At 37.3% G+C, this 24,692-nt stretch overlaps 1 protein-coding gene across 2 annotated transcripts in view; it reads left to right on the top strand.

Moving 5' to 3' along the window:
* Positions 1-24,599, top strand: part of MGAT4A (alpha-1,3-mannosyl-glycoprotein 4-beta-N-acetylglucosaminyltransferase A) — a 121,452-nt gene extending 96,853 nt beyond the window's left edge. For both annotated transcript variants that reach the window (XM_040453986.1, XM_040453985.1), the window contains 8 exons: positions 2,288-2,402; positions 3,467-3,597; positions 6,479-6,586; positions 6,710-6,903; positions 11,339-11,417; positions 12,034-12,100; positions 18,429-18,541; positions 18,649-24,599. In XM_040453986.1, coding sequence (XP_040309920.1) covers positions 2,288-2,402; positions 3,467-3,597; positions 6,479-6,586; positions 6,710-6,903; positions 11,339-11,417; positions 12,034-12,100; positions 18,429-18,541; positions 18,649-18,675 — 834 coding nt within the window. In that variant the 3' untranslated portion in view covers positions 18,676-24,599. The remainder of the gene's footprint in view (positions 1-2,287; positions 2,403-3,466; positions 3,598-6,478; positions 6,587-6,709; positions 6,904-11,338; positions 11,418-12,033; positions 12,101-18,428; positions 18,542-18,648) is intronic.
* Positions 24,600-24,692: the final 93 nt, after the last annotated feature.

Genomic DNA, 24,692 nt, shown 5'->3' with positions numbered 1-24,692 from the left:
TTTCTCAGAACTATAACAAATAATACTGAAATTTATATGGAACCACAAAATACCCTGAAAAGCCAAAGCAATCTGAAGAAAGAAGAACAAATCCGGAGGTAACACAATCCTAGATTTTAAGATATACTACAAAGCTATAGTAATCAAAACAGCATGGTATAAGCCCCGAAATAGACACATAGATCAATGGAACAGAATAGAGAACCCAGAAATAAAAGCGAAGTTGTTTGATGTGAGAATGGAACAAAGCAGTTTTCCTAATTTAATATAAAAATGTAAATTTATGGGGGCGCCTGGGTGGCTCAGTTGGCTAAGCGTCCAACTTCGGCTCAGGTCATGATCTCACAGTTTGTGAGTTCGAGCCCCACCTCGGGCTCTGTGGCGACAGCTCAGAGCCTGAAGCCTGCTTTGGATTCCGTGTCTTATTCTCTTTCTGCCCCTCCCACTTGTGCTTTGTCTCTCTCCGTCTCTCAAAAATAAATAAACGTAAAAAAAATTTTTTTTAAATGTGAATTTGTGTATGGTAACCAAAATTAGTGTATTGAATTTCAAATAGGCATTTGACTATTTCATCTACATCTCTGTGCATTTAAATAGCTTGTTTTTGAATTTACTTATTAGAATAATTTGGAATTGCCTGATGTTAGGGATCATCTTTCCTTGGGGTATAGATAGTATTTAGATGTGCGTGTAGGCACCTCTTTTTTTCAGAAAGCAAGGTTAGGTGCCAGTATAGCTCTGTGCTTTGTCTGGTTTTCCCTCCAGCTTCCCTGAAGCATAAAACATGCCTTGCCTGTTCACTGATGTATTATTCCCTGGGTTTAGTATCGTGTCTGGAACACAATAGAAGCTCAATAAATATTTGGTGAGTCATTATCATGTCTTTCCAAGTACTCCTACTGTTTCTTCACAGATAAGAAGAAGAAAGCTTGTAGGACTTAAATACCTGAAAAATATAAATACTAAAATAAGTGAAAATTGCTTGGCAGGTAACTGGAAGTGATAATGTGACATTAAGAAAAGGAAAAAAAATTTTTCAAGGTCATTAAAATCATCTTGTGACTTAAAATTTTTATGAGAGGAGATTCTGGGGAGGAAGTCTTTGCATATGCTTGTGATCCTTGATCCTTTGTCAACTCCCAGTTGAATTGGTAAAAATCCCAAGTGTGAATAACACATGGGCGAACTGTGTGGAATTAACTGGCACTCTGAATTGCTACAGCTTCTTAAGTATTTTGAAAATAACTTTTAAAATACAAAAAGTGAGGGGCACCTGGGGGGCTGGTCAGTTAAGCGTCCAACTCTGGATTTTGGCTCAGTTCATGATCTAACGGTTTGTGGGATCGAGCCCCAAGCTGTTAGTGAAGAGCCTGTTTGAGATTCTCTCTCCCTCCCTCTCTCTGCTCCTACCCCGCTTGTGTGTTCTTTCTCTCTCTCTCTCTCTCTCTCTCTCTCTCTCTCTCTCAAAATAAATAAATAAACATTAAAAAAATAAAATACAAGAAGCGAGCTTTCAGGAATCTATCCTACAGAAATGAAAACAGTAATATGTAAATATAAGCAAATTTATTACATCATTGTTTGCATTGGCAAAAAACGAGAAATAAGCTAGATGTGTGTCTATGATCAGGAAAGAGGTGATTGAATTGTTTCACATTGATAACATGGAATGTTATGCATTTAGTAAATATCAACCTGGAAAGATATTCATGATATATTAAGAGACAAAAGACAGTTTGATAATATGATCCCTTATTATAAAAACGTACATGTGGATGGGCAAGTGCGTGTGGACCTTTTTGTGCTGTGTGTCCATATAAGAGGTAGCAAATAGATGCACACCCAACTTTTAACATTGGTTACCTCAGCTAGCAGGGTGGAGGGCAGAGAAGGAAAGCTGCAGGCTTTTTCTTTGACCTCGAACAAGTATTATATAAAAATTAAAAAAAAAAATTAAAGGCTCACAAAAATTCTTCTCCTTTGAAAAGTAAAAAAGGATAGTGTGAAGTCATGTTGGGTGCTCAGAAAGGACCAGAAAAGAGTAATTCGTGGAGTGGTGCTGTGATCTCCCATAGTAACGGAGTGGTTTAGGTGACTTGCTATGTGTGCCTCTTCCATTTTATTTTCCTTGTTTTCTTTTAATAAAATTTATTTTTATATTTTCATCATTTTTGACCATTGTTTTCTTGATTTGTGTTTAAAAGTATGCTTGAGTTTTCTTATAATAAAGAATGTCCTTTAAACCTTTCCATCTCTTTGATTTATTAATCTGATCAACTTTCTTTAGCTTGAAGATGATATTATTGTCAAACAGAATTACTTTAACACTATAAAAAATTTTGCACTTCAACTTTCTTCTGAGGAATGGATGATACTAGAATTCTCCCAGCTGGGCTTCATTGGTAAGAAAAGTGTCAGATTTATCTACTTTTCAGAAATAACTGTGACTTTTGTAATGGTAAACTAATTTCTTTTACCTTCAAACTGTCTTTTTTTCTCTGGAAATCGATTGCTTTTGAGGAAATTTAATTTAGGTAAACTTCCATGTATAAAGTGATGAAAATCAACCCAAAATAGTATTTGGGTACTTGTAAGGTTGTCATATTTGCTGTGGAGTTCTCCAGGCAGCCCTTCTGGCTTCTTGTGTACACACGTAAAGCCTTCTGAGCATGTCTGATTTCTTCTCTGACACCTCCAGCTCCCTGTTTATGGCCCAGTGCTTTTGCAGCACTGGGGTTCTTTTAAAAAGAATGCCACACTAAATGTTTTCTGTATGAATACCTAGTATTTGATGTAGTACTTGACAGTGATTCATTCATAATCATTTGTTACTTTCATAGACAAGGTTCTCATTGAACAATTTTTTCTCACTAAAGTTCATAAATTATACAATTAGGATATGTTTAAAGTTGAAGAATTTCAGGAAGTTTACAGGTTTTAAGAAACAGGATAAAATTTCACTTCTTGTAGTACTTTAAATATTAGAGGCTAGGCCTTTGACCTTGTTGATCATTTATCTCAAAACTTAAGAGTCAGAAACATCTTTGTGAAGGTTTCAGTGAAGGCAGAATTGGAATGCCTTGTTTTTTGCATTTATTTATTAGGTTAAATGTTTTGTTTGTTTGTTTGTTTTACCTAAACCTAAAGGATCCTTAAGTTCCTTTTTTTCTAATGGGAAGAATGTTAATAAGACACAAAGGAAAAATCTCTGACTTGCTTCTTGAGCCAGTAGTTGTATGAGAGATTTTGTGATGGAGAAAGTCAGGAGTTTCGTAGTTGTGTGACAACCCAGAAATGTTTAGCTAAAGCAAGTTTGTTTGCTTTTGATAAGACAAGTAGGGAAATTATTCATAATGATTTGTATTTGAGAGCACAAACTTTATTTGTTGTATAGATTTCATTTATTTAAGCCATTTTGTTGCTTGGTTTCTTTATGAAAGCTATTGACTGAGAATGTTTTTTTCAGGTAAAATGTTTCAAGCACCAGACCTCACTCTGATTGTGGAATTCATATTTATGTTCTATAAGGAGAAACCCATTGATTGGCTCTTGGACCATATACTCTGGGTGAAAGTCTGCAACCCTGAGAAAGATGCAGTAAGTTAATTTCTTATGAGGGTGGATGTAGGAGTGCTGACCACACGGCCTCCATCTTTGGCCCATCATTGTGTTCACGTTCACTCTATCACCTCTCTTGGGGCTACATGTTCAAGGCCCCATGGTGATTAATATACATAGGTTAGAAGTGCCAGCTAAGGCTGGGCTGACGAGAGGCTTGTTTTGGCTTCGCATGTATCTCTTAGAGATAATACAGTCTTTCCCCTTCCTCATGCACAGGTGGCACCACAAGATCTACTTAAAGGTTAGCTGTCAATTAGTGCATGTACACCCGTTGACCTCCCTACATGGCCCTTGCTCACTCCAGTGTGTCCTCTCACAGTAAAATCTGTGGACTAAGGTCCAGACTTTGCAGAGAAAAACTGCACAGTTGGATCATCATCCCAGTCAGTTCCTCCCCGACGTCAGTTACCTTGAATAAAATTCTGTGCTTTCTCAGTTCGAGGGACACTTTACTGTCCCTCTCCTGCCTTCTAACCGTGGAAGAGGCTTCTTTTCTGTATCCTGTGAAAGGGACTTTCAGGGAGCCAGAATTTATAAATGAACAGTTAAAGAGCTGAATGAAGTGTTTTCACTTAACATTTGAAGTGCTTGCTTGCTTTCTTGAACTGACAAAAAGTTCCTAAATTAGAGGGATTTTTAAATAACAGTGGAAAACCCTGTAAATCAGTGAAGTCCACCCTTCTTTAAATTGCTGATAAATGTTAGTAAGTGTCTTTAGGCTTTGTTATTTGGTTACTGTTGGCTATAGATGTTCTCATAGCTGTCCCAGGGGTATTGTTTCAGCTTTCTTCATACTCTCTGTCATTGTTCCTTTTTCAAACGCTTGGGGGACAGTATCAGACCCCAATACATCTGTAAATAAGGAATAAAATAGAAGTAATATTTTATACCAAAACAATAGCAAGGGGAAAAAGTACCTTTTAGTGTATTACTTGCAAGAAACCAGTGTTCATATTAATATGCTGACCTTTGGGATTATGGTAGGTAAGTAACTGAACGATTTTTGCTTTGATTATTCAAATATGTTATTTCCATAGAGATCTTATTGTAAAAAGTAATTAGATACGTTTTCTTTGTCCAATTTGAATTGTACCACTGGAAAAAAAATAAATTTTTATTTATTTGCTGTAATCAAAATTAAATGTGAATACACATTCTCAGAAATAAGTCAACTTTGACATGTAATAACAGGAAATATTTATTATGGGCATGTGTCTTCATAGGGATGACTTAGCATTCATTCTAACAAACATTTAATTTGACTTCATGACCGTATTATATTCTCTAAAATAGTTTAATCATCCTACCTGCCAGTGAGTTTTTAGGACACTGTCTGGTGTTTATAAGCCATTCTCTCTCTCTCTCTTTCTCTCTCTTTCTCTCTCTCTCTCTTAATCACTTTTTTAGAGCAAATCATAGAGTATAGCCAAATAGCAAAGTATCTGCTTTCCAACAGTGATTACATATAAATTGATTTGAACAATTTGTTTTTATGATGTAAATCCTGACGTGTATTTTCTTTGTACTTCACAGGAATTTGTATTGTAGGACACAAATAAAATCATATGATCTTTATACTTCTGCAATATACTTGCATTTAATTGGTCCTGTGCAGTTTTATCTAATATATGGTTAGGTTCTAAAATGAGCCTGTGTGGTGAATATCTCCAATAGTAAAAATTAAAATCATCTATAAATTTTAGCACACAGCCCTGTGGAGAATTTTATCTATTCTGTCACTCCTTCTTAGGCCATGTTTTTCTGTGGCCCATAATTCTTCAGTTGCTTCCTCTAGAATGTCAGGGAAACTGTCACTGCAAACTTGCTGGCCTCCAGCACAATATCTCTCTGACAGTGGTTTGGGAAACCCCACAGAGCATTCACACATTCTTTCACAGGTTTATTAACCCACTTTGTTCAGGCACAAGTGGGCTCAGTCTCAGGCACTGTTCTTTTCTTCTTCCTCTCTGTCCCGCACCTTCCCTCCTTCTACCCCTTGCTCTTCTCCTATCCTCAACCCTTCCCTCTCCTTGTCACTTGAGTAGTTGAATTTTTGTAAATAAAACGTTATATTACCTCTGTTCTAGTGTTAGTAGTAATAGTAATAGTAATGAAGTAAAACCTTTTGAGAAAAATGCAGCATTTTAATACCCAGTAAATTATTGCAGGCCTTTTGTCCAGCTCTTGGTTTTGGCTCAGGTCATGATCTCATGGTTTGGTGGGATTGAGCCCCGTTTCAGGCTCCATACTGGCAGCACAGAGTCTGCTTAAGATTCTGTCTCTCCCCCTCTCTCTGCCCTTCCCCTGCTTGCTCTCTCTCTCTCAAAATAAATAAATTTAAAGTCAAATCTACATTGATATTTCTTGAAATATGGTTAGAATTAAATCCTTAACTCTTCTCTTAGATGTACTTATTTTAAATTTCCATATCATATCCGTTTATCAAGTAGGTAGCAAATCTATTAATATCTTAAAGAGGACCCTTAAAAAATATGACTTGGAATTAAGAGATGAAGTTGGATTTTCTTTTCAATATTCTTTTTTTTCTTTTTTTTTAAATGTTAATTAGTTTTGAGAGAGAGACAGCACGAGCAGGGGGAGGGGCAGAGAGAGAGAGAGAGAGACACAGAATCTGAAGCAGGCTCCAGTCTCTGAGCTGTCAGCACAGAGCCCGACATGGGGCTTGAACCCATGAACCATGAGATCATGACCTGAGCCAAAGTTAGACGCTTAACTGACTGAGCCACCCAGGCTCCTCTTTCTTTTCAATATTCTTTAAAAGGGCTTCTGGTTTTTCTGATGAGGACAAGATTTCACTTTGCATTGTGACACTTTTTTTTTTTTTTTTTTTTTTTAGAAACATTGTGATAGACAGAAAGCCAATCTACGAATTCGCTTCAGACCTTCCCTTTTCCAACATGTTGGTCTGCATTCTTCTCTATCAGGAAAAATTCAGAAACTCACGGTTGGTGATTTAATTTTATTTTTCTCATGCACATACAGTTTGTTATTTAGGGTACAGTTATTGTTCTTCTTAAGTATAAATAATCTATAAGTTGTTTAATAGCATACATGTCTCTCCTCCTAGGATAAAGATTACATGAAACCATTACTTCTTAAGATCCATGTAAACCCACCTGCAGAGATATCTACTTCTTTGAAGGTGTACCAAGGACATACACTGGAGAAAACTTACATGGGGGAAGATTTCTTCTGGGCTATAACCCCAATAGCCGGAGACTACATCTTATTCAAATTTGATAAGCCAGTCAATGTAGAAAGGTTGGTGACTGTTAAAATCTATTTGGTCTTAGAGTTTTACACGTCTTAAGATGTGTGATTTATGATGGCTTTTTTGTGTGTATAATAGCTGTGAGGAGGTAGTGAGTCTCAAATGTTAGGTTAAAAAATATATTTCCTACAATTCAGTAATCAAATGGGTGTGTTGTTTTCAGATATAATATCAGCCTTTAGTGTGTTTATTAAATTCTGTTGGTATTTCTGAACATTTACTTAGTATAGTTTTTCTGAACATTTATTTAGTATAGTTTTTTAAAATTACTTTTATGTGGAACTCTCAAAATATAAAGTTAGTTTTCATGTCCTTATTATTGGCTATCCCTTAGGATTTAACTGAGAGCTAGTCAGTTACCTAGCAGTTTGGCTGAAATGATAAATTTGACAGACTGTGACTATCCCTGGTCAGTGGTTTTACAGATGCTGGATTACTTTTAGACGACCATGGTATCCCTTTTGTGTTTTTCAGAATTTATGTTCATTTCGCAAAATTTAGGACTCTTTTCTCCCTGTTTTTTAATAGCAATGATTCCTTCTACCTCTCCTCAGCTTTGGGTGTGTTCTCTAGATAGTCTATGATACATTTAAATGTAATCCCCTAAAACTAATTCTGTAGTTATGTTACATGTTCTCACATGAGGGCCATCCAGTTTTTAGAACCCGCCAAAAATCATCTAGGATAATTCTATTTAAGGTGGTCAGAAACAGTGCATAGTTATAATGTTATTAACTTTATTTTGTTACTCTAAACTGATTCTAAAGAGGAATTTAAATGTATAAAACTGTATCTGGCAATGGACTATCACTGGGAAAATATTTCCGAGTAATTCTTCGCATTTATGAGCATATAATATTTTTGTTGTTAGTTAATGTTCATTTTCATAGTATAATAGTGTGATACTTAGTACTTTGAGGTAGTGTTTACCATACTTAAAAGAGTCATAAATATCTGATGAGGTTTTAATATCTAAAATACATATAGAACTTCTATAACTCACCACCAAAAAAATAAACAATTTGATGAAAAAATACACGGAGGATCTGAAGAGACATTTTCCTATTACATACAGATGATGTACAGATACCCAGCAGGTGCACGTAAAGAAACTCACATCAGTAATCATCAGGGAAATGCAAGTCAAAACAATGGATATCACCTCGTACCAGTTAGAATGGCTAAAAGCAAAATGACAAGAAATAACAAGTGTTGATGAGGATGTGGAGAAAAAGGAACTCTTGTGCGCTGTTGGAGGGAATGCTGACTGGTGCAGCCACTGTGGAAAACAGTATGGGGGTTACCCCCAAAATTAAAAATAGAAATACAGTACGATCCAGTAATGCCACTGCTGGGTATTTACCCAAAGAAAAGGAAAACACTAACTCGAAAAGATAAATGCACCCCTCTGCAGCATTATTTACAATAGCCAAGATATGGAAACAACCCAAGTGTCCATCAGTAGACAAATGAATAAGGAAAATGTGGTGTATATATATACACAAAAGAACATTACATACCCACGTAAAGAATGAGATCTTATTAGTGACAACATGGATGGACCTAGAGGGTTATTATGCTAAGTGAAATAAGTTAGACTGAGAAAAACAAATACCATTTAATTCCACTCATAAGTGGAATCTGAAGGAAACAAACAAAAACCCACAAATAAACAAAAAGAATCAGACCTTTAAATACAGAAAACAAACCAGTTGCCAGAGGAGAGAAGGTGGGGGGATAGGCAAAATGGTGAAGGAGAGTAGGAGATACAGGCTTCTAGTTATGGAATGAATAAGTCACTGGAATAAAAGGCACAGCATTAGAAATATAGTCTGCGATACTGTAATATTGTGATATGGTGTGGTGACAAGTGGTAGCTACATTTGTGGTGAGCACAGCATAACATAGAGAGGTTGAATCACTATGTTGTACACCGGAAACTAATGTAACATTGTATTTCGACTGTACTCAAAAAATTTTAAAGCAGAGTCATCATAGAATTAGAAACAATTTTCTTTCATCTCGTAAAGAAGAATAGTCTTAAACCATATCTGTTGGTTTGTTTTTAGCAAATTAAAATAGTGCCAGCAAAGAATCTGCTAAAGAACTCATATGGGAGATCACATTTCTTTTATTTTTTTTTTAACGTTTATTTATTTTTGAGAGACAGAGAGCGAGAGAGAGCACGAGCAGGGCAGGGGCAGAGAGAGAGGGAGACACACAATCTGAAGCAGGCTCCAGGCTCTGAGCTATCAGCACAGAGCTCGATGTGGAGCTCAAACCCATGAACCGCGACATGGTGATCCGGGCCGAAGTCGGATGCTTAACCACCTGAGCCACCCAGGTGCCCCTGGAGGTCACATTTCATAACAAATATATTTTCAGTAAACCTCTGTAAGGTAATATTTACTTGCCCCTATTGAGAATACATTTATAGTAAAACGCAATTTTATTTTTAATTTTTAATGTTTATTTTTGAGAGAGAGAGAGACAGAATGTGAGCTGGGAAGGGGCAGAGAGAGGGAGACACAGAATCTGAAGCAGGCTCCAGGCCCTAGGCTGTCAGCACAGAGCTCAATGCAGGGCTCAAACTCACAGGCCGCGAGATCATGACCTGAGCTGAAGTAGGACGCTTAACCTACTGAGCCACCCAGGTGCCCCGATAGTAAAACACAATTCTTTTAAAATCAGAGTACATATGAATTTTCTTGGAGTTCTTGGAGACACCCACCCTTCCTAGAATAGAGAAAAGGAATCACTTTTCAACTTGCATAATAACTTGTTTGCTGAGAAGGGGAGAAGCAGAAGTTGTATTTTGTCAGTACATAAATGAAGTGTTAGGAACAGTATTTTCTGACTATATAACATATGTTTTGATTATGTAAAAATTTTAAAATATGAAAAATGAGAAAAACACAGCCTCAGCACCACCATTGTGACCTTTTGGCACATTTTTTCTTGGTAATTCTGTGCACTTTTTACTTTGAAAACCATCATGATCTGTATATTATTTGTGTCTTATATTTGCAATTATCCTGTCATAAGTGATTCATAAACATTTTAATGCTTGCACAGTATCCCATTGTGTGGCCGTACCATCATTTACTTCTTCTAATGTTAAACATTGCAGATGGTATTGAATTTTTCACTATAAGCTATCACATAGTGAACACCTCTGAATCAGTCTATCTAAACTGTAAGTTCTGCCCATCCCTCTTTTCTTAGAAGTGGCTTCCCCAGTCCCATATTGTTGTACCTATAGGTGAAATAATGAATGGCCCATAGCTATAGGAAGCAGCATTCCAAATCAAAGATGCCTTTAAAAAAAAGAGTGTCTCTTATCTGGAAATGTTGGAATTATTTTTTGTTGTAGCTTAGAGGGAGCTAATCTTAGAGGGTGCCCTGCCCTGTGTAACATTTGAAAATCATGTTTCATCACAGGTGATTTTTTGCCCACAAATAACATACTATATCATAGCCAAACTATAACTGTTCCCTGCTGGGTATTTTTAATATGCAAAGCACTTTGTCAGCCTCTCATCAACTCCTTGCTATAGTCATGTGAGCTATGTAGGACTCTCTGCACTGTATAGAGGAAACTCGGGCTCAGAAAGCTAATATAACTTTCTAAAGGTGAAAATTCTATTAAGTGAGAGTCCTAGAATTTGGATCCAGGTCTTTCTGACTCTAAGTATAAACTTGTAACCATTTAACTTAGCTAAACTTAAGTTTTAGATTTAGATTTAGATTTAGATTTAGATATGCTTTGTATGCCCTGTCTGGTTTTTACCACCCCCCACCCATACTTATATATCCACATTAATTTTCAGGATATCAGAACCTGAGGATATTATTTTCATACCCAGAGAGGATTTTAGATTTATCATAGTCATTATTCAAATGTTTGTTCATACTGATAAGTGGAATTATTCAGATATTTAGAATTGGTTACTTTGCTTACAGGCTACTATTTGTATTGGATAAAGCTAGTCTTTGAACTTACCATGGATCATGGCTGTCCTGGTGAAAGTTTTCTCTGATGCAAGATACAGTAATATTATATAGGCACTGCAGCTTTGATTAATCTTCTTGAGAGGTTTATGTATGTAAAGGAGTATAAACAGCAACATAAAACTGTCCTTTAAAAAAAAAAAACCTGTTAAATACATTATTATGCTAAGCAATACACATGACCCTTCTAAAGAAAGGAATTAGCACATCACCGAAATGTTGAGTCTTTGAGTTTTGAAGCTTCCAGCAACTATTCGGAGTACATAATAATGTGCCCTTGCGCCAAGTTCTGGTGCTGTCAGCTTTGTGGTCAGAGTCCTGTTGATAAAGCTTACTCAGAGGTAAGGGCATCTTCATAAATCTTCGTAAAGTCTACTCTGACTCATATTTTTATTTTTATGTTTTTATTTTCAGTTATTTGTTCCATAGTGGCAATCAAGAACATCCAGGAGATATTCTCCTAAACACAACTGTGGAAGTTTTGCCTCTTAAGGTATGCCTATTTTCCCCCTGATTTTTCTTAAGAACTAAGATCAGTAGTAGACTTATCTTGAGGTTATTCTTGATTAGAAGATGAGGGAAAATTTTCATGATTGTAGGACCTCAGTGGCAAGCAACATTAATATATTGTCCTTTTTGCCTTATTCATAGAAAGAGCCTTCATTTTGTTTCCTGTTGGAAAATAACTTGGACGTTCCTACCAGGAAAATAAATGAATCATCATTTTACGCTAATGTTTATATTTTGAGTCCCAAAATACCATGTGGTTTTAATGCCTGTTGATTAATACATAAAATTAATTTATTGGTCTTTAAGGAGTGCTTAGATTTCTTTCGAGTTAACACAGTTCCATGTATTTTTAATAAAAAATAGTGCCCTATTAAATTGGTTTAAATTTAAAATTTAAATTTTTTAGCCACTAGTATATACAAATTCAGATAGTTAAAAGAATACTTGTATTGTTAGGCTTTTTAAAGTTCAAGACTCATGACATTTTCCCTTTTTTAAAGATAACTGTGCCACAAATGCCACTTTTCTATTAAGCTAAATTAGCTCTGTTTTAAATAGAAGTAATCATTTGTAAAATTAATGTTTTTGTTCTGTTTTAGAGTGAAGGTTTGGAAATAAGCAAAGAAACCAAAGACAAACGATTAGAAGATGGTTATTTCAGAATAGGTAATACCTCCTACTTTAAACTGGTAAATTGTTTTTGACTTGTCTGGACTTAATCCTAAAGTAATTTTAAACTCTTGTCAGATGTTAAGCAGCTTTAGGGTTACAATTACCAACATCCTCCAAGTTGTATTCTCATGTTTTAGTACATACTTTTATTATCTTGACCCACCCAGAGTTTCCGATCAAAGGTTCATTTGCTGGTTCCTCTTTCTTTCTCCACCCGCTATTTCATTGTTGATTCTCACTGATAATCTGTCTTCTGCTGCCTTCCACAGTCTCTTACTGGGTGACCTTCGCCATTTACAGGGTCTCAACAACATCCACGTGCCAGAATCTATGCCTTTAGCCTCTTGCTTCCCTCCTGAACATTAGGTCTGTATTGAGATGCTTTTGGACCTGGCCACCTGGAGGTCATACAGGTGTCTACTCTGAGCATCTGTAATGTGGTCATTTCTTTTAGTCAGAAAGAACCAGGGAAAGAGAGCTAATAAGAGCCTTGCTGGGTGGGAACAATCCACAAAGACTGGCCCTACATAGGGGCCTGGATTTAATTGGATCAGAGTGTACAGCAATTTATACTTGAAGGCGTTGTTGAAAACTAAACAGTCAGCTGACAGTTAGTGGAAACCTGATGGCTGAGGGTGGGGTAGGGTGGATGGTATGGCATCATGCTAAGGGCAGTCTTGTGAAAGAAACCCAAGTTGTGAGGAGAAGAGCCTTTTTAGAGAAACACTGGAAGGAAGGAATGGACCACAGTCAGGGTGCAGCAGGAGTATGGCCACAGGGAGCCTGACCTTGGAAGTCCTGCCCAGTGCCAGAGTTTGGGAATTCTAGGCAGTCTTCAGTAATTTCCTCCTTCATTTTCCCCTTTGTTTATTTCTTTTAATGCTGACCTATCAGACCACCGGGTTAAGGGCAAAAGTTAAATTTGTTGTCTGGAAAGATAATACACGCACATGTTTTAAAAAGCATAAACTTAAGTCTCCCTCCCTCTTCTTTTCCCTCCTACCCAGTACTTTCCAGAGGCAATTCTTATGATTTGTGTCCTTCCAGAAGTATTCTGTTCATAAATAAAAGTAGGAATATTTTCTTCAAAAACACACAGTAGCACACAAATAACATACATACTCTATGATCTTTGTTCGGCATCTTTTCACTGACTGAAGTACATATGTACATATGGAAGATGAACATTCTAAAAAGTTGTACTATTTCAGGTGCACAGAAGATACAAATAGTAATTGAGTGAATATCTGTGTATCTGGTTTAAGATTTGCCAATTCAGTTGTTCTTCCCTAACGTCTTTTCCCTTTCCACCAAGGGTAACTACTGTCATAAATTTGGTGGTTACCATTTGCATGTACATTTCTAGCACATATGTAGGATATATTCCTGAACAATGCACAGTGTTATTTTGCTTGTTCTTAAATCTGAGATAAATGATATCATTCTGTAGCCTGCAGTTTTCTCTCACCATCATGAGATTCATCCATGTGGGTGCGTGTATCTACGGCTCATTCATTTTCACTGCTGTGCAAATTTTCATGGATGAATATATCACTGTTCTCTTGTTTGGTTATAATGTTTGTTTCCATTTTCTTTCTTTTTCTTTCTTTTGCTGTTATAAACAATGCTGGTTTGAACTCTTCTGCACATGTAGGGAGTTTCTCTACATTGGGAATGCAAGTAGGTCTTTAGCTGCATTATCTTCAGTTTTACTTTATTCTTTGTATTCTTTCTTCACTCTTTTAATTGGCTGCCTAGTATTCCCTTGTATTAGCATATCTTAATTGATATGGCCAGTCACCTAGCGACGAATGGTTGTTTGCAGTTTTTGCTGTGATACATATATTCTTTTTGGACATGCGAGGGTATATCTGCAGGATAAAATTGCAGGGTCAAAGTGTTTGAATGAGACCAGTTATATCGTTAGGTAATTATTTTTCTAATTAACTGAGCTCATCAGATGACAGTATGATGTCTCATTAAGTGTTGTGAGTTTCAAAGTATTCTTCAGCCCTAAACCCCCTGCCTAACTTAATAATTCAATAATACTTTCTTGTAGCATTGCTCCTTACCCCAGTCCAGCCCCAATATGTGTACATACTTTTATGAAATAGTGTATTAATAATTTTTTAATAAACACATTACTTTGTAAGTTGATACATTTAATATTTCTTGTACATATGAATGCATGTCTTCTCTAGTATGGTTTTCACTTTAAACGTATCTTATCTTACTAAGAGCCTAATCATTATGTCGTAAAACTCTAGAATAGACTGCTGAATAATGAGTAAATGATAGCCCATGGGCCACATCAGGCCCACTTCCTGTTTTTCCCCTCCACTTCCTGTTTTTGAATGGACCATGAGCTTAGAATGATTAACATTTTTTTATTTTTATTTTTAAATGGTTTGAAAAAATGAATTATATATTGTGGCATGTAAAACTTATAAAAATTTAAATTTCAGTGTCCATAAATAAAATTTTATTGGAACACATCCGTGCTTATTTATTTACATATGGTCTGTGTGCTTTCTTTAAAAATATTTTTAATGTTTATTTATTTTGAGAGAGAGAGAGAGAGAGAGACAGACAGACAGACAGACAGCACAAGCAGGGGAGGGGCAGAGAGTGAGGAGAGACAGATTCTCAAGCAGGCTCCACGATGTCAGCACAGAGCCTGACACACGGGGCTCAGTCTCACAATGGTGAGAACATGACCTGAGCCAAAATCAGCAATCAGATGCTTAACTAACTGAGCCACTCAGGCGCCCCTGTCTATGTGCTTTTGTGCTGTAACAGCAGAGGTGAGCAAGTAGTTCCAATAGTGATTGAGGTGGTGCACTGATTGCTTCCACCTGACGCTCAGTGCACTAAAATAGCAGTGATACATTCATAATTTGACAATTTCTCTGTCAAATTTAATGTTTATTTTTGAGAGCGTGAGTGTGAGCCAGGGAAGGGGCAGAGAGAGAGACACAGAATCCAAAGCAGGCTCCAGGCTCAGAGCTATCAGCACAGAGCCCGATGTGGGTCTCGAATTCATGAACCATGAGACCATGACCTGAGCCAAAGTTGGATGCTTAACTGACTGAGCCACCCAGGCGCCCCATAATTTGACAGTTTCAAGTGCCCCACGCACCCACACACCACCATAGTGTGACATTTTTTAAAAAATGACCAGTACTTATCCATCATGTCAAAACAATAAAAGTGGACTTTGAATGTCAGTGCTTTTTAACAGTGTGAAATGTAATTATTTCACAAAATCAGTTGACAGATTGTTGTGGTTATTAGGCAGTGATGCAATAGCTGTGCTAGAGAATACATTACTGTTCTAAGCACTCATAATATTCCCAACTCACAGGAATACAATGTTCAGAAAATTAGAATATTTTATTACAGCATAATTTCTTCACAAAAATAAAAAATTCAGATGAGGATATAACCAAAGTGAGTTTCAGAATGGTTTGTGTGTTAGCCAAGTAAAATCAGTTACCAATAGTGAGTTAAATCCTATTTAATTGAAGTAGTCAAAGATACGTGTGTAGATCAGTTAACCTTATTTAAGACCATCGAGGGGCACCTGGGTGGCTCAGTTGGTTAAGCATCTGACTTTAGCTCAGGTCATGATCTCATGGTTTGTGGGTTCGAGCCCCGTGTCAGGCTCTGCGCTGACAGCTCAGAGCCTGGAGCCTGCCTCAGATTCTGTGTCTCCCTGTCTCTCTGCTCCTCCCCGGCTCACTCCCTCTCTCTCTCCCTCTCTCTCTCTCAAAAATAAATAAACGTTAAAAAAAATTTTTTTAAGACCATCGAGCTTTCGGCAACAATTGAGTGAAGAACTGAAGACATTGGGAATGGTATTAGTCAAAAAACAAAGCATATTATTTCCTTGGGTCTTGATGAGTTGATAGATATTAACTGGTACTGCCCAGGTGTTATTTGGAGTCAATGCCAAACTTGAAGTGACTAAAGAATTGGCCTCTGAAAAGTCTGCGTGGCACCAAGTATAGGCAAGGATATTTTCAAACAAGCTGAGAAAACACAAATTGAGTACAACCTGAAGTGGGATCTGCCAGGATGTGTTATAATGAACAGTGGTAAAAATATGTATGGAAAAGAAAGCTTAGTTGGGTAAATTTACGAAGCCTGTGAAAATGTAGGGTGTTTAAAGCCTATGGTTATTTATTTTACTATTCATCAGGTATTTTACAGGAAATAATTGAATTTGCCACATATCATTTTTTTGAAGTTTATTTATTTTGAGAGAGAGAGCAGGGGAGGGACGGGGGTGGGGGGGGAGAATTCCAAGCAGGCTCCATGCCGTCAGTGCAGAGCCCAGCCCAGGGTTCAAACCCACGAACCATGGGATCATGACTTGAATTGACACCAAGAGCCAGATGCTTAACTGACTGAGCCACCCAGGTGTGCCTGTATCGTTATTTTATTGAACCAGCAGCATTAGCAGTGAACACCATTCACTCTCTTGGACTTTACCATAATCAGTTCTGTGAACTTGTGTCAGAAATAGGAACTGAATAGCATGACTTGTTGTACCATATAGCAGTTCTGGGGCTTAGCACTGATCACATTTATTGTGAAAGAAGAAACCTTTTTTTTTTTAACCTCAACAACAAGATTGAAATTTTTCCCAGTGGCAAGAACTGCCCTCAACCACTATTCTCTCTTTGAAAATTAGTGTTTCCTGCAGGCTTGATAACGTTTCTTAATTCAACCTAAAATTGTAAGAACAAATAGTACTCACATGCAAAAAACCCTATGTTTCAGTCAAATCACTGATGACAGTTGTTATTTGAACTATAAGTAATATCAAACTAATCAAGGAGCTTCCACCTAACTTTTGCTTGGAAGTGACTCATCTGCAGTGTAGTGACACATACAAGGCAAATATCAAGGAGAAGAACCTAATGGAATTCCATAAATACCTTCCAAGTGATGAATACGCTCCATTAAAATCACGTACTTATGGACTGGTGTCAGTATTTCGCAGTATGTAGGCTGTGTGAAAGGAAATATCCAAGATAAAATACATAAAATCTCATTATAGACCCACTTTAACAGATGAACATTTGCAGTCAATTTTGATGAGGATCACTTTGAATCCCAGATAACTAAAATGTTAACCCTTGCAAAAGGAATTATGATCTCCTTATGATCTCCAGGTGTATTGCTAATACACCTGCATTAGCAAAAGACGAACTCAGTGGTAGTTCTTATAATATGAATTTCATCAATAAAAACTTTGTGGAACTTTTTCTCTATATAAGTACCAACCTAATATCTTCAGTTTTCCTCCTGGCCCACAAAGCCCCAAATATTTACTATCTGCCCTTTATTATTTTTCCCCCTAATGTTTGTTTATTTTGAGAGAGAGTTCTATGCACAAGCCAGAGAGGAGGGACAGAGAGAGTGAGAGAGAATCCCAAGCAGGCTCCATGCTGTCAGCACAGAGCCTGGCATGGGGCTCGATCCCACAAATTGTGAGATCATGACCTGGGCTGAAATCAAGAATCAGATGCTTAACCAACTGAGCCATCCAGGTGCCCCTGTCTGCCCTTTATAATAAGAAAAGGGTTGCCAGTTCCTGGCTTAGAGAAATGTGGCCAAGAACACACCATTTTTCTGTCACTTTTTCAACAGCTTTTTGTTGTTGTTTGAAGAATATTCCTCATAGCAAGAAAAAGTGGGTAAAGAGCATGTTAACCTTTTTATAGAACTTCTTGGTCCTATCCCTAAAGAGAGCTTTTTTAGCTTGTCATTTATAATGGATTTTTCTATTAAAACTGCCTAGAGGAGGTATCACTTGTTAATTCCTTCTAAGTGTGACCTTGGAAAGAATACACAAAGATTGAACCCCTGCTCTAAGTCCACCTATTGTATGTATGTCTTAAAAGCATTGAAATTTGTTGTTCTAACGTAACCCTCAGAGGGGTCAGACTGAGTGATGGTATAGGGTATACTTCCTTACTCATAGGGTGAAGTTTGGTGAAGTCACATTTTGTTAAAAACCTGCATGTTAAAACATTTTTGATGCAAGAACAAATAAATATATACCTTCTAATTTGCAATAGGAAAAAAGCAGAGCTCTGCCTGTTTTAGTAGGTTGCTTCTAATGAAAGCTTACACTACTTCATGAAAAATTTGAAAGTTGAATAAAAGTAGAAAGAAGGGGAAAAAATTCACCCAGGCCCTGTGTAAAGACATCCACTGAAAATATTTTGTTCTTCTTTCCTGCTTTAAGTCAGTGATGTCCTATGTGTGCTTGTTTCAGTCGACCCAACGTATGTTGATTTTTATTTTGAAGGAAAATTTGAGAATGGTGTTGCTGAAGGAATGGTGGATCCCAGTCTAAACCCCATTTCAGCCTTTCGACTTTCAGTCATTCAGAATTCTGCTGTTTGGGCCATTCTTAACGAGGTAAGACAATATGATAAATCAGTGAAACAGATTGTACTTTCTTTTTTACCACATTTTGATTTCATGTATAAGGCCTTTATTGTATTTCTCATTATTTTGTATTTCAGATTCATATTAAAAAAGTCACCAACTGATCATCCGCTAAGAAACCAGTTCATTTTTTTCCTGTGAATTTGTTAATTAAAGATAGTTAAGCATGTATCTTTTTTTTTTTTTTTTACTTGAACACTACCTCTTGTGAAATCTACTGTAGATAAGATGATTGTCATTTCCACTTGGAAAGTGAACCTCCCATGGGTAATTGCATTCATTCGAACCTAAGCTGTCCTCCAATTTTAACTTGACTCAAACATTTTACAGTTACGACAGCCTGTTAATATGACTTGTACTATTTTGGTATTATACTAATACATAAGAGTTGTACATATTGCTACATTCCTTAAATTTGAGAAAAATTAATGTTACATACATTTTATGAAGGGGGTACTTTTGAAGTTCATTTATTTTACTATTATAGACCCTCTTTTATAGATTATCAGGGATTATATATATATAAATATATAAATATACATAAAAATGTTATGGAGTTAATTTATTAGAAACATTTAAGAAGTACATATTTTTGTGCAGTAAATTTTTGAATCAATACTTTTTTTGGAAAGTTACCTTGCTTTTTTAAGTTCTTTCTATATTTTTCTTTGGAAATGCAAACATTACAAATTAATGCCATTTTTCAAGTGCACTGCCATTTAAGAATGATTCTAGATTGATTTCCTAACTGAAGTACTTTTATAATCGCAGTGATTCTGAACAAAATATTTTCAAAGGCATTTGTCATTCCTTAAAGCCAAGATTTTAAAGACCAATGTCCTTCTTGAGGGTTATTTTACTATACTGTTTATGGTGTAAAAAATCAGTCTGATAAATTTTAATGTGCAGGGGTCATGCATTCAACCCAAATTCTCATGGACTGAACTCATTACATTCCCTCTGATATGTAAGATGACAGATCTTTTTTCTCTTTTAATCTTTGTCTTTACTCCATGAGTTAGATGCATTATCTCTTGTCGATCCTTTTGTATCTGCACCCATTTTATGAGTTCTGACAAAATGTTTTCTAGGTAATGTTATTGTATGAGTCAAAATCACTTAATTTTAAAGAAAAATAAAATTGTAATATTGGTTTTTAGGGAGAGGTATTGTAGCAGTTGTATGTTTTTCCAAAGTGGTTTATTCTGTTGCGTTATAAACTTCTAAGTAAATTTATATCTGAAGAGTATTTATTACTCTTAAACATGTAATTCCAAATGTTATTACTACTGTAAACAAAAATACTATCAGCCTTAGCAGTCAGTGATCTTTACAAAAGTACTTTATTTTTAAAAAGTTATGAATTATCAGCATCAGTTCCCAACCAGTCTGGTGTGCCTCAGGCAGGGTGCCAGGTGGGTTACAGATGTGCAGAGACTGATCCCCTGAACTCGCAGACTAGCCAATGGCTGAAGCCTCGGGTGGCTGGAGGTTCCACCTGGTTGCCTCTCGCCTAGAGGAGCTTCGTGTGGTTAGCCAGGATCCTGCAGCAAGAGCTTCCAGACAGCCTTGTTGTCTGTACAGTGTGGCGGGTTAAAGTTGTTGGAAAACACTGAAAGGGTAGTTACTTCCATTACTCACATCTGAATCGTCGTTAGTCACTTTTCTTGATTAAAGAGGTACACTTTGCCAATAATCTTTATGTCAAAGTCTGGTTAAAAATCTTGATTGGGTTTTTAAAATTTACTCTTCGTTTTCTTTAATTTACTTTTTATTTTGTATTTCCCTGGCCAGATCCTTGCAGGCAGATTTCATTTTACAAACTAACCTTTTGTTACAAAATTTTGGCAGCTGCTTCACATACTAAATGACTGTTGTGACAACTAAGTGTCCGGGGGGAAATTCTGGAGGTGGGTTGAGACGTCCTCGTGTTTCCCTGCTTCCACAGTAGCCCACTCTGATTTTAGAGAGAAAGCCGTGCTCTGAAAATCTAAGGAGGTGACAGTTATCACAGCTTGTCACCATTTGGTAGGGCGTCTGTCTTTAGACTGACGAGCCTTCCTAGCCAGCATTTCCCTGTTTCATGCTCAGTCTCCTCTCCCAGGCTTAGCTCATCGCCTCCCCCCACCCCCCGCCGCCCCCATTCCCAAGAATAGTTTGAACCAAATCTTACCCACCGTTCAGAAACTGTCTTGTGTGTTCCTCCCCATGAATTGTTTCCAGTGCCTAGTAGCACCTGGGACAGTGCCTGGCACGTGGGAGGTGCCCAGTCCGGGTCACCCACACTCCTCTTTCTTTTTAACTCCCTTTACCCACGTTCCTTGCCACCCTCTTACACACTCAGCTGTCGAGTTTCTGATTGTTCACAGGGCATGTGTTTGTGTGTGTACGTGTGTGCGCACACATTCTCCAACTGACCAGGCTTCAAGCTTCTGGGGACAAGTCTGTGACTCATCCTTTGCGTCTGTCCTCTGATGCAGCAGGTGCTCGGATCGTCTCATTGTTAGTCTCTCCCTTCCCCCACTTCCTCCCTAGAAGGTTAGAAACAGCCATGCTTTCCTCAAGCAAGACATCATAGTGGTAGCCCTGAAGAGTAGTTGGGACAGAGCCTTCGAGGAGGTGAAGAGTACCTGAGACTGAGGGAAGGAGGTGCTTAGCCTTGAGAGGACACGGAGCCACTTTTATGAGAACAGTGAGTGGGGAATGCGTCCAGTGGTGGGACTAATTATTAACATAGAGAAATCAAACATGGTTTGCATCTGATGTGTAAACATAAACACATCAACTGTTAAGACTCTAGAGCTGCGCTGTCCGGTATACAGTCGTATACAGGCACATGGTAGCTATTTAAATTTAAATTAATAAAACCTCAGCTCCTCAGTCACACTAGCTACAGTTCAATGCTTGTTAGACACACGTGGCTAGTGGCCCCTGCAATGGACAGCACAGACCTAGAGCCTTCCCTCATTGCAGAAAGTTCTGTTGGGTAGCGCCATGTCAGGAGTGCTATTATGAACACTTCAGAAACCAGAGTAAACCATGTCTGCTAAAAGCAGACATGCAGAATATATCACAGTGCAGATGATGGGTATGGTAGGTGAGAAGGTCGAGGACTGTTCCTAGGATTCTAAGATCTAAGATTTCGCAGTTCTCGAAGTCTCCCGCGTTCTGTACGGCACACACAGTGCTGCACTGTGTAGTCAAAAAACGGTGGTTTCAGGCAGTGGGATTGAAAAGCTTTGGAAAAAGTGAATGCATATGGATTATTTAGCAGCCAGTCTGTAGACACGTACGTGTATATTAATTCAACCACCGGAGAGGTCTTCAAAAAAGGTATGGCTTCTCAGATTAGTAGTTGTACCAGCAAGGGATTAGAAGATGTCATTATTTTTAAAAAGCTTCAGCAGCATTCTGAAGGCTTCTTTTAAATCTGTCATCGTAATGAAAAGGTTGTCTCCTAACAGTACTGTCCTCAAAGACAAGTTTGGTTATGTGGAAACAGCATGTTGGGAGCGATTGGTAATAGCCGTGTGTATGTGTAGTAGCCGGAAGTCTGCATGTGACCCTCAGGTACCTATAGGAGATTCTCCCCCTTTGTGTGTGGGTGGAACCCATGAATACCATCCATAACTATGTTATACAGCAAAAGGGAGATTATCTGGGGACAGCTTACCTAATCATGTGAGCCCCTTAAAAGCAGTGTTTTCTCAGGCTGGTAGCAGAAGTCAGAGATTGACAGCAAGAGAACTCAAGGCACACGAGAAGAAATGCAGATGCCTGGAAGGAGCTGACAGAGGCCTCCGCCAACAGCCCAGGGAGTGGGTACTCCAGCTCTACAGCCACAGGAACTCAGTTAATCAACAACCTGAATGAGCCTGCAACTACAATCCCCTCCAGCAGAGGAGAACCCGGCCCACCAGCACCTTGATTCCAGCCTTGTGAGACCCACTGCCGAGAACGCCAATCAAGCCCACCCTGACTTCTGGCCTGCAGACTGTGAGATAATAAATAGGTATGGTCTTCAGCTTCTGAATTCGTGATTTGTTACACAGTAGAAAATGAATATAATATTGAAAAGAGATGACAAGTCTTCATACGTGATTGCCTGTAGTTAAGTTGGATATTTCTCAATAACCACAGGGGTCAAGTCTTACACTAGCAAACTTTTACCTGGGCATCCTTTGGAGTTTCTCTCCCAGAGAATCTCAAGTAGTCCTGACTGGAAGTTTGTCGCCAAAAACATCTTAGCAGTGTATCTTAGCAGTGTTTTGTAAAGAAACTGCTAGAGTGGTATTGTGCTCATACTAGAACCAGGATCCAGTGTATATAGAATCTTTTTCCTGGAAGAGGTGTTATTTTGTGCTGGTTTAGTCTGCTCTGATCCTGTCAGTATACTATTTAAGAATGATGAACGGTAGTATTTTAAGTATTAGGAGAGAGAAAAAACTTCTGCCTTTATGTAAGAGATCAGATAATCTACTCCGTACTGAAGAACTTAAATTTTTTTTAAACCCACTTGTTTATTGTCTGAGCACAGATCAAATTCTGTAGGTGTCAACCAAATTTTTATACTTTGCAAATATTTTCCAAAATACCTCTCTGCTTCCAAGCCATTAATTGCTGGTGAAGCTTGTTTTCATTTTGTACATTAATTTTTGTGCTTATTTTTACTATATTGCCATACCCTTAATAGAAGAAAAGCAGAGCTAAAGGGAAGAAAATGAGATGCTGAGACTGTCAGAAGGTGAGAAATTGGAGTCATAATCATCTTAAGTGTTCTAAGGGAACTCAAATAGCCCAGCTCTTTCTTTTATAGAAAAAGAAACTTTTCCAAGCTACGTAGCATTACTTACAGTGTGTGAAATTTAGTTTGATAGCTGTACAATTTTAATAATCTTGATATATGCCATGATAACTAGTATGCTTAGTTTACTTCTTTAATGCATGTGAACATAACAATGCTGAAAAGACTACTACCACAGTATTAAAAAAAAAAAAAAGGATGTTATATATATCCCTGTCATCAGTACCTATATATAAACTCTTCTTGCCTAAAACACTCCACCTTTTTGGGCACTAACTAGATCATTTTCAAGGAAACAAAAAGGAAAGAGCTGGCACTCCCGCGCGTGTGTGTGCGCGTGCGTGTTGAGAATTTAAAAGACATTGTTTAGGAAAATAAGCTGGGAATTGAATGGAAAGCACTCTGTGCAAAGTATCCTTCCCAGTGTTGTTCACATTGCAGTAAAAAATGTTAATAGTGGTGCTAAACTTGTTCTCCAAATAAGCATTGTTGTGGGGAATTTTTAATGGTTATCTTGGACATTAGGAAGGCTACTTTATATATCTCTTGCTCCTGGTTTTCTGATTAGTAATTAGCAAATCCCCCTGGAGTAAAAGGTTTGGTATTTTAGTTTGATTAGCATTCCATTATTTGAAATGTTCAGTGTTTGCTGGAAATTGGGTGAAAATACCTTTTGAAGACACATTCTTTGAGCCTTAAAAATGGCTGATACCGACAGTACTGTAAGATGCACTGCCAGCAGATTTGATACTTTTCATTTCAGTACAGTGATGTTTTCTAAGATTTAGAAATCAGTTGATTAAACATAACAATTATGTTTCATTTATGGAATGAAAAACTAATGTGTTTCTGAGAACGCCGGTAAGGTTATGGCTGTTTCTGGAAGCACCTGTTAGAGAAGGTGCCTGAGGAATTGCTTTTCTAGGTTGTACCAGATTTTTGTTTTCTCCTTTAATGTACATATTTTCCTTAAAATGTTTTCATTAGGTGAATGGGTAATATCTGTAGTAATATTTTAGGTACCTGTTAGATTTTTCAAGGAAGATTATTTATTTTCAAATTTGCTGCTATAATTGAAAACCTAATAACTGGTCCTGTTGACTGTGCCTTTCATCACTGTTTCTCTGTGCCACGACCGTTCATGTGTATTTGAAATAAAGAAGTTTAAGAAGAAGCCATGTTGAATTCAAGAGTTCTTCTAATAAAAATAGATAAAACTTTTAATGAGTAGCAAATTTTATTAGTTTTAACACTGATTATTTAGTTATGTGGGTTTTGGAGAGGTCTTCAAAGAAAGAAAAAGCCTTAGTGTTAAGA

Source organism: Herpailurus yagouaroundi, unplaced genomic scaffold (genome assembly GCF_014898765.1).
Source record: "Herpailurus yagouaroundi ecotype Mexico unplaced genomic scaffold, PumYag 210, whole genome shotgun sequence".
NCBI classification, from domain to species: Eukaryota; Metazoa; Chordata; class Mammalia; order Carnivora; family Felidae; genus Herpailurus; species Herpailurus yagouaroundi.
This window is presented reverse-complemented; position numbering and strand designations above follow the sequence as displayed.